General features: G+C 52.0%; 1 protein-coding gene across 8 annotated transcripts in view; it reads left to right on the forward strand.

The window, feature by feature from the left end:
• Positions 1–10483, forward strand: part of LOC106575913 (transmembrane protein 47-like) — a 16971-nt gene extending 6488 nt beyond the window's left edge. The window contains exons 2-4 of one of the 8 annotated variants that reach the window (XR_014381014.1): positions 2659–2799; positions 4406–10022; positions 10122–10483. Coding sequence is in view for 1 of the 8 variants with exons in the window: in XM_082963107.1 (XP_082819233.1) it covers positions 2659–2799; positions 4406–4584 (320 nt within the window). In the remaining 7 variants the exon portion in view is untranslated. Of the gene's footprint in view, positions 1–2658; positions 2800–4405 lie in introns of all 8 variants that reach the window. The other 7 variants (XR_014381016.1, XR_014381015.1, XR_014381010.1 and 4 more) reach the window with 7 other exon arrangements.
• The last annotated feature ends 340 nt before the right edge of the window (positions 10484–10823 follow it).

Raw genomic sequence — 10823 nt, forward strand, 5'->3', positions numbered from 1 at the left:
TTCTTTAAAGTGGGAACCACAATACACATGTTACTGTCTGTAGTTCTTTAAAGTGGGAACCACAATACACATGTTACTGTCTGTAGTTCTTTAAAGTGGGAACCACAATACACCAACCAGACCGTACGGTCCGACCATAACACAACCATGTGGTCCTCTTTATAACCAGGCTGACTCCCTGGCTGTGTCTTCTGATAGGCTGAGAGTAGTGACCGTGAGAACGCCGTGACTACAGCTGAAACATAAATGAAACATAAACCCCTCCTGCCCCAGGAGTCAAGTGTGCCAGTGTGCCATTTTGGATACAGCCTCTGGTTAATGCATACGGACAGGGTACAGTCAGTGTGGGAAATGGCCAAGTCCCTCTTCATCTGGTGTAAACCACTCTGACTGAGAAGAGGGATCTCCTGGACAGGGAGGATAGACATCCACAACACTTCAAATGTTTCTTCGGGTTTCATCATGAATGTCCTGAGTTGTTGTTGTTTTTCTCCACTCACATCACTGGAAGAACTGTACATGCTCTCCTCCTGTAGATCTTTAACTGTGTCTTCTCCTCCCCTCTCCTCTCCCTCATCCTCCTCCTGTCTCCTCTCTGCCCATCCCCCCCTCTCCTCTCCCCATCCTCCTCTTTCCCATCCTCCTCTCTTCTCTCCTCCATCCTCCTCTCCCCATCCTCCTCTTCCCCATCCCCCCTCTCCTCTCCCCATCCTCCTCTTCCCCATCCTCCCCTCTTCTCTCCCCCAGCCTCCTCTCCTCCATCCTCCTCTCCCCATCCTCCACTCCTCTCCCCATCCTCCTCCCCTCCCCTCTCCTTTCCTCCATCCTCCTCCTCTCCCCTCTCCTCTCCCCCAACCTCCTCCTCTCCTCTCCCCATCCTCCTCTCCTCTCCCCATCCTCCTCCCCTCCCCTCTCCTTTCCTCCATCCTCCTCCTCTCCCCTCTCCTCTCCCCCAACCTCCTCCTCTCCTCTCCTCCAGCCTCCTCTCCCCCAACCTCCTCCTCTCCTCTCCTCCATCCTCCTCTCCCCATCCTCCTCTCCTCTCCCCATCCTCCTCCCCTCCCCTCTCCCCCATCCTCCTCCTCTCCCCTCTCCTCTCCCCCAACCTCCTCCTCTCCTCTCCTCCAGCCTCCTCTCCCCATCCTCCTCCTCTCTCCTCTCCTCTCCCCATCCTTCTCTCCCCATCCTCCTCTCCTCTCCCCATCCTCCTCTCCTCTCCCATCCTCCTCCCCTCCCCTCTCCTTTCCTCCATCCTCCTCCTCTCCCCTCTCCTCTCCCCCAACCTCCTCCTCTCCTCTCCTCTCCTCCAACCTCCTCTCCCCCCATTGTTGGCATGGGGGGAGAGGAGGTTGATTGCCCAGGAGATAACCCAGCCAGCCAGTCACCATGATTGCCCAGGAGATAACCCAGCCAGCCGTTTGTAACAGATTGATCGTCTCTATTTCCTGTCCTTATCTGACCACATTGTCTACCATAACTACTGTACACAGCTGCTGGACCTCTCACTAAACCAATATTTATTACCGATTGAAGGGTTTTCTAGTCCCTTCTTCTTCTATTTATTTTGTGGGGGTGGTGTGGTGGGTGGGGTTGTGGTTGTGGGTGAGGTGGGGTTGTGAGTTGGATTGTGGTTGTGGGTGAGGTTGTTGTGGTGGTGGGTGGGGTTGTGGGGGGGTTGTGGTTGTGGTTGTGGGGGGGTTGTAGTTGTGGGTGGGTTTGGGGTTGTGGGTGGGGTTGTAGTTGTGTGTGGGGTTGGGGTTGTGGGTGGGGTTGTAGTTGCGGGTGGAGTTGGGGTTGTGGGTGGGGTTGGGGTTGTGGGTGGGGTTGTAGTTGTGGGTGGGGTTGTGGGTGGGGTTGTAGTTGTGTGTGGGGTTGGGGTTGTGGGTGGGGTTGTGGGTGGGGTTGTAGTTGGGGTTGTGGGTGGGGTTGGGGTTGTGGGTGGGGTTGTGGGTGGGGTTGTAGTTGTGGGTGGAGTTGGGGTTGTGGGTGGAGTTGTGGGTGGGGTGTAGATGTTGCCTTGCCTGTATGTTGTTAGTGGGTTGGTTGAGATGATGGCAGAGTGATTTTGATAACATGCCAACAATGCTCTTTAGTCAACGATGTGTGTCAGTGAGATGCAGGTTAGTGTCTCTATCTGACCCCCCCTTTCTCTCTCCCCCTTCCCCTCTTTCTCTCTCCCTCTTTCTCTCCCCCTCTCTCTTTCTCTCTCCCCCCTCTCCCTTTCTCTCTCCCCCTCTCCCTTTCTCCCTCTCTTTCTCTCTCCCTCTCCCCCTCTCTCCCCTCTTTCTCTCTCCCTCTCTCTCTCCCCCTCTTTCTCTCTCCCTCTCTCCCCTCCCCTCTCTCTCTCTCTCCCTCTCTCTCTCCCCATCTTTCTCTCTCTCCCTCTCTCTCCCCCCTCTCTCCCTTTCTCTCTCCCCCTCTTTCTCTCTCTCTTGCTGTTCCATCGCTCCATTTCCCTCCGACAACTTGCTGTTTCCTCCCTCTTGTTTATACCACCTGATACCACCTGATACCCCCTCTCTGTCCTCTATCTCTCCTTCCCTCTCTGTCTCCCATCCCCTTTCTCTCTCCATATCTCTCATATGCTCCTCCCCTCTCTTTTCCCTTCTCTACCTCTTTCCTTAACTATATATGTATTCTCTCTCTCTCTCTCTTTAGACTGGCAGATCGCCACCCTGTCCTTGTTGCTAGGCGGAGCTGCTCTGGTCCTGCTCTCCTTCCTGGTGGTCCTGGTGTCTGTGTGTATCGGCTCTCGGAGACGCTTCAACAGACCTGTCGCTGTTATGCTGTTCGCTGCAGGTGAACACACACACACACACACACACACACACACACACACACACACACACACACACACACACACACACACACACACACACACACACACACACACACACACACACACACACACACACACACACACACACACACAAAGCTCCAACAGACACACACACAACAACATTGCTGTACAACATTAAAACCCATTCAGTCTATCTACAAACAGGCTCTCAAAGTCCTTGATAGGAAGCCCAATAGCCATCATCACAGTTACATCCTCAGAAAGCATGAGCTCCTGAGTTGGGAAAATCTTGTGCAATACACCGACGCATGTCTTGTATTCAAGATCCTAAATGGCCCCTGCCCCTCCACTCAGTACTTTTGTTAAACAGAAAACCCAAACATATGGCAGCAGATCCACAAGGTCTGCCATGAGAGGTGACTGTATAGTTCCCTTAAGGAAAAGCACCTTTAGTAAATCTGCTTTCTCTGTGAGAGCTTCCCATGTCTGGAATACACTGCCATCAGACACACATAACTGCACCACATATCACACTTTCACAAAATGCATGAAGACATGGCTAAAGGTCAATCAGACTTGTGAACATAATCCCTAGCTGTGTATTGCCGCTTTCCATGTTGTCTGTAGCTTGTGAGGTGTGGAAACACTTTGTTGCTTTTATGGATTTTGTCTTGTTGCTTTTTGTCCTATGTTGCTCTGTCTGCCTGCTATGTCTTGCTTGTCCTATGTTTCTCTGTCTGCCTGCTATGTCTTGCTTGTCCTATGTTTCTCTGTCTGCCTGCTACGTCTTGCTTGTCCTATGTTTCTCTGTCTGCCTGCTATGTCTTGCTTGTCCTATGTTTCTCTGTCTGCCTGCTACGTCTTGCTTGTCCTATGTTGCTCTGTCTGCCTGCTATGTCTTGCTTGTCCTATGTTTCTCTGTCTGCCTGCTACGTCTTGCTTGTCCTATGTTTCTCTGTCTGCCTGCTATGTCTTGCTTGTCCTATGTTTCTCTGTCTGCCTGCTATGTCTTGCTTGTCCTATGTTTCTCTGTCTGCCTGCTACGTCTTGCTTGTCCTATGTTTCTCTGTCTGCCTGCTATGTCTTGCTTGTCCTATGTTTCTCTGTCTGCCTGCTACGTCTTGCTTGTCCTATGTTTCTCTGTCTGCCTGCTATGTCTTGCTTGTCCTATGTTTCTCTGTCTGCCTGCTATGTCTTGCTTGTCCTATGTTTCTCTGTCTGCCTGCTATGTCTTGCTTGTCCTATGTTTCTCTGTCTGCCTGCTATGTCTTGCTTGTCCTATGTTGCTCTGCGTGTGCTCACTGCTCATTGATTGTCTGTATTGTAATTGTTTTTAATAACCTGACCAGGGACTGCGGTTGAAAATTACCCGGCTGGCTAAAACCGGCACTTTTACTGAAACGTTGATTAATGTGCACTGTCCCTGTAAAAATAAAATAAACTCAACACACACACACACACACACACACAATTATTTATCTCTATCTTTTGATATCATATTCCTGGTTAGACAGTTAATTCATACGTAATATGCATATAACTCTACCTCTTCAATATACATGTGATATATGTGTATCAGATGTCCTCTGTTTCCCTCTGCTCCAGTGGTGTTGCAGGGCTGCAGTCTGGTCCTCTACCCCATCAAGTTCACTGAGACCATCAGCATGAGCATATACCACGAGTTCAACTGGGGTTACGGCCTGGCCTGGGGCGCTACCATTTTCTCCTTCGGTGGGGGGATCCTCTACTGCCTCAACCCTAAGAACTATGAAGACTACTACTGACCCTGCTGGACTGTACCACTGTGACCCCCCCATGTAGTCGCTGGCTGTCATACATATCCTATACTGTATAATGCTAATGCACGCTAGAGAGACAGGTAGACACAGAGTCACAGAGAGATGCACACACACACACACACACACACACACACACACACACACACACACACACACACACACACACACACACACACACACACACACACACACACACACACACACACACACACACACACACACACACACACACACACACACACACACACGTCAGCATACAGTATTTCCTGTGGAAGCAGGCAGCGGCTCAGTGCTGGGGTGGATGGATGATGTCACAGGACCCTGTACCCTACTCTGTACTCCCTCTTCAGTCAGAGACTAACAGATAACAGACTGACCAATCAGATCACTCTATCTGTCCTCAAACCCTGGGACAAGGACTCACTGAAGCACTGCTACCGACCAAGTATTACTTACAAGGCCTTAGGGTTAAGGATGAGGCTAAGCTCGGCAAACCCAGAAGGAAAATCTGGTGCCAGCTACCATTTATGTTACGTAGTCTGTCCACGAGAGATTAGGATGAGGCTGACTGGAAAACAGACTTGTCTTCTTCTTGTCTCTGGTAGGCAGAGACAGACTGGGATGACCAACACTGGTAGGTAGAGACAGACTGGGATGACCAACACTGGTAGGCAGAGACAGACTGGGATGACCAACACTGGTAGGCAGAGACAGACTGGGATGACCAACACTGGTAGGCAGAGACAGACTGGGATGACCAACACTGGTAGGTAGAGACAGACTGGGATGACCAACACTGGTAGGCAGAGACAGACTGGGATGACCAACACTGGTAGGCAGAGACAGACTGGGATGACCAACACTGGTAGGCAGAGACAGACTGGGATGACCAACACTGGTAGGTAGAGACAGACTGGGATGACCAACACTGGTAGGCAGAGACAGACTGGGATGACCAACACTGGTAGGTAGAGACAGACTGGGATGACCAACACTGGTAGGTAGAGACAGACTGGGATGACCAACACTGGTAGGAGGAGACAGACTGGGATGACCAACACTGGTAGGAGGAGACAGACTGGGATGACCAACACTGGTAGGCAGAGACAGACTGGGATGACCAACACTGGTAGGCAGAGACAGACTGGGATGACCAACACTGGTAGGTAGAGACAGACTGGGATGACCAACACTGGTAGGTAGAGACAGACTGGGATGACCAACACTGGTAGGTAGAGACAGACTGGGATGACCAACACTGGTAGGAGGAGACAGACTGGGATGACCAACACTGGTAGGTAGAGACAGACTGGGATGACCAACACTGGTAGGTAGAGACAGACTGGGATGACCAACACTGGTAGGTAGAGACAGACTGGGATGACCAACACTGGTAGGTAGAGACAGACTGGGATGACCAACACTGGTAGGTAGAGACAGACTGGGATGACCAACACTGGTAGGCAGAGACAGACTGGGATGACCAACACTGGTAGGTAGAGACAGACTGGGATGACCAACACTGGTAGGTAGAGACAGACTGGGATGACCAACACTGGTAGGCAGAGACAGACTGGGATGACCAACACTGGTAGGTAGAGACAGACTGGGATGACCAACACTGGTAGGTAGAGACAGACTGGGATGACCAACACTGGTAGGCAGAGACAGACTGGGATGACCAACACTGGTAGGTAGAGACAGACTGGGATGACCAACACTGGTAGGTAGAGACAGACTGGGATGACCAACACTGGTAGGCAGAGACAGACTGGGATGACCAACACTGGTAGGTAGAGACAGACTGGGATGACCAACACTGGTAGGCAGAGACAGACTGGGATGACCAACACTGGTAGGCAGAGACAGACTGGGATGACCAACACTGGTAGGCAGAGACAGACTGGGATGACCAACACTGGTAGGCAGAGACAGACTGGGATGACCAACACTGGTAGGTAGAGACAGACTGGGATGACCAACACTGGTGGGTAGAGACAGACTGGGATGACCAACACTGGTAGGCAGAGACAGACTGGGATGACCAACACTGGTAGGCAGAGACAGACTGGGATGACCAACACTGGTAGGCAGAGACAGACTGGGATGACCAACACTGGTAGGTAGAGACAGACTGGGATGACCAACACTGGTAGGAGGAGACAGACTGGGATGACCAACACTGGTAGGAGGAGACAGACTGGGATGACCAACACTGGTAGGTAGAGACAGACTGGGATGACCAACACTGGTAGGAGGAGACAGACTGGGATGACCAACACTGGTAGGTAGAGACAGACTGGGATGACCAACACTGGTAGGAGGAGACAGACTGGGATGACCAACACTGGTAGGAGGAGACAGACTGGGATGACCAACACTGGTAGGCAGAGACAGACTGGGATGACCAACACTGGTAGGCAGAGACAGACTGGGATGACCAACACTGGTAGGTAGAGACAGACTGGGATGACCAACACTGGTAGGTAGAGACAGACTGGGATGACCAACACTGGTAGGCAGAGACAGACTGGGATGACCAACACTGGTAGGAGGAGACAGACTGGGATGACCAACACTGGTAGGCAGAGACAGACTGGGATGACCAACACTGGTAGGAGGAGACAGACTGGGATGACCAACACTGGTAGGTAGAGACAGACTGGGATGACCAACACTGGTAGGTATAGACAGACTGGGATGACCAACACTGGTAGGTAGAGACAGACTGGGATGACCAACACTGGTAGGAGGAGACAGACTGGGATGACCAACACTGGTAGGTAGAGACAGACAGGGATGACCAACACTGGTAGGTAGAGACAGACTGGGATGACCAACACTGGTAGGCAGAGACAGACTGGGATGACCAACACTGGTAGGTAGAGACAGACTGGGATGACCAACACTGGTAGGCAGAGACAGACTGGGATGACCAACACTGGTAGGTAGAGACAGACTGGGATGACCAACACTGGTAGGTAGAGACAGACTGGGATGACCAACACTGGTAGGAGGAGACAGACTGGGATGACCAACACTGGTAGGTAGAGACAGACTGGGATGACCAACACTGGTAGGTAGAGACAGACTGGGATGACCAACACTGGTAGGTAGAGACAGACTGGGATGACCAACACTGGTAGGTAGAGACAGACTGGGATGACCAACACTGGTAGGTAGAGACAGACTGGGATGACCAACACTGGTGGGTAGAGACAGACTGGGATGACCAACACTGGTAGGCAGAGACAGACTGGGATGACCAACACTGGTAGGCAGAGACAGACTGGGATGACCAACACTGGTAGGCAGAGACAGACTGGGATGACCAACACTGGTAGGTAGAGACAGACTGGGATGACCAACACTGGTAGGTAGAGACAGACTGGGATGACCAACACTGGTAGGTAGAGACAGACTGGGATGACCAACACTGGTAGGTAGAGACAGACTGGGATGACCAACACTGGTAGGTAGAGACAGACTGGGATGACCAACACTGGTAGGTAGAGACAGACTGGGATGACCAACACTGGTAGGCAGAGACAGACTGGGATGACCAACACTGGTAGGTAGAGACAGACTGGGATGACCAACACTGGTAGGTAGAGACAGACTGGGATGACCAACACTGGTAGGCAGAGACAGACTGGGATGACCAACACTGGTAGGTAGAGACAGACTGGGATGACCAACACTGGTAGGTAGAGACAGACTGGGATGACCAACACTGGTAGGCAGAGACAGACTGGGATGACCAACACTGGTAGGTAGAGACAGACTGGGATGACCAACACTGGTAGGTAGAGACAGACTGGGATGACCAACACTGGTAGGCAGAGACAGACTGGGATGACCAACACTGGTAGGTAGAGACAGACTGGGATGACCAACACTGGTAGGCAGAGACAGACTGGGATGACCAACACTGGTAGGCAGAGACAGACTGGGATGACCAACACTGGTAGGCAGAGACAGACTGGGATGACCAACACTGGTAGGCAGAGACAGACTGGGATGACCAACACTGGTAGGTAGAGACAGACTGGGATGACCAACACTGGTGGGTAGAGACAGACTGGGATGACCAACACTGGTAGGCAGAGACAGACTGGGATGACCAACACTGGTAGGCAGAGACAGACTGGGATGACCAACACTGGTAGGCAGAGACAGACTGGGATGACCAACACTGGTAGGTAGAGACAGACTGGGATGACCAACACTGGTAGGAGGAGACAGACTGGGATGACCAACACTGGTAGGAGGAGACAGACTGGGATGACCAACACTGGTAGGTAGAGACAGACTGGGATGACCAACACTGGTAGGAGGAGACAGACTGGGATGACCAACACTGGTAGGTAGAGACAGACTGGGATGACCAACACTGGTAGGAGGAGACAGACTGGGATGACCAACACTGGTAGGAGGAGACAGACTGGGATGACCAACACTGGTAGGCAGAGACAGACTGGGATGACCAACACTGGTAGGCAGAGACAGACTGGGATGACCAACACTGGTAGGTAGAGACAGACTGGGATGACCAACACTGGTAGGTAGAGACAGACTGGGATGACCAACACTGGTAGGCAGAGACAGACTGGGATGACCAACACTGGTAGGAGGAGACAGACTGGGATGACCAACACTGGTAGGCAGAGACAGACTGGGATGACCAACACTGGTAGGAGGAGACAGACTGGGATGACCAACACTGGTAGGTAGAGACAGACTGGGATGACCAACACTGGTAGGTATAGACAGACTGGGATGACCAACACTGGTAGGTAGAGACAGACTGGGATGACCAACACTGGTAGGAGGAGACAGACTGGGATGACCAACACTGGTAGGTAGAGACAGACAGGGATGACCAACACTGGTAGGTAGAGACAGACTGGGATGACCAACACTGGTAGGCAGAGACAGACTGGGATGACCAACACTGGTAGGTAGAGACAGACTGGGATGACCAACACTGGTAGGCAGAGACAGACTGGGATGACCAACACTGGTAGGTAGAGACAGACTGGGATGACCAACACTGGTAGGTAGAGACAGACTGGGATGACCAACACTGGTAGGAGGAGACAGACTGGGATGACCAACACTGGTAGGTAGAGACAGACTGGGATGACCAACACTGGTAGGTAGAGACAGACTGGGATGACCAACACTGGTAGGTAGAGACAGACTGGGATGACCAACACTGGTAGGTAGAGACAGACTGGGATGACCAACACTGGTAGGTAGAGACAGACTGGGATGACCAACACTGGTGGGTAGAGACAGACTGGGATGACCAACACTGGTAGGCAGAGACAGACTGGGATGACCAACACTGGTAGGCAGAGACAGACTGGGATGACCAACACTGGTAGGCAGAGACAGACTGGGATGACCAACACTGGTAGGTAGAGACAGACTGGGATGACCAACACTGGTAGGAGGAGACAGACTGGGATGACCAACACTGGTAGGAGGAGACAGACTGGGATGACCAACACTGGTAGGTAGAGACAGACTGGGATGACCAACACTGGTAGGCAGAGACAGACTGGGATGACCAACACTGGTAGGAGGAGACAGACTGGGATGACCAACACTGGTAGGTAGAGACAGACTGGGATGACCAACACTGGTAGGTAGAGACAGACTGGGATGACCAACACTGGTAGGTAGAGACAGACTGGGATGACCAACACTGGTAGGAGGAGACAGACTGGGATGACCAACACTGGTAGGTAGAGACAGACTGGGATGACCAACACTGGTAGGTAGAGACAGACAGGGATGACCAACACTGGTAGGCAGAGACAGACTGGGATGACCAACACTGGTAGGTAGAGACAGACTGGGATGACCAACACTGGTAGGTAGGAGACAGACTGGGATGACCAACACTGGTAGGTAGAGACAGACTGGGATGACCAACACTGGTAGGTAGAGACAGACTGGGATGACCAACACTGGTAGGCAGAGACAGACTGGGATGACCAACACTGGTAGGTAGAGACAGACTGGGATGACCAACACTGGTAGGAGGAGACAGACTGGGATGACCAACACTGGTAGGTAGAGACAGACTGGGATGACCAACACTGGTAGGAGGAGACAGACTGGGATGACCAACACTGGTAGGAGGAGACAGACTGGGATGACCAACACTGGTAGGCAGAGACAGACTGGGATGACCAACACTGGTAGGCAGAGAC

Source organism: Salmo salar, chromosome 16 (assembly GCF_965601325.2).
Source record: "Salmo salar chromosome 16, fSalSal1, whole genome shotgun sequence".
NCBI lineage: Eukaryota > Metazoa > Chordata > Actinopteri > Salmoniformes > Salmonidae > Salmo > Salmo salar.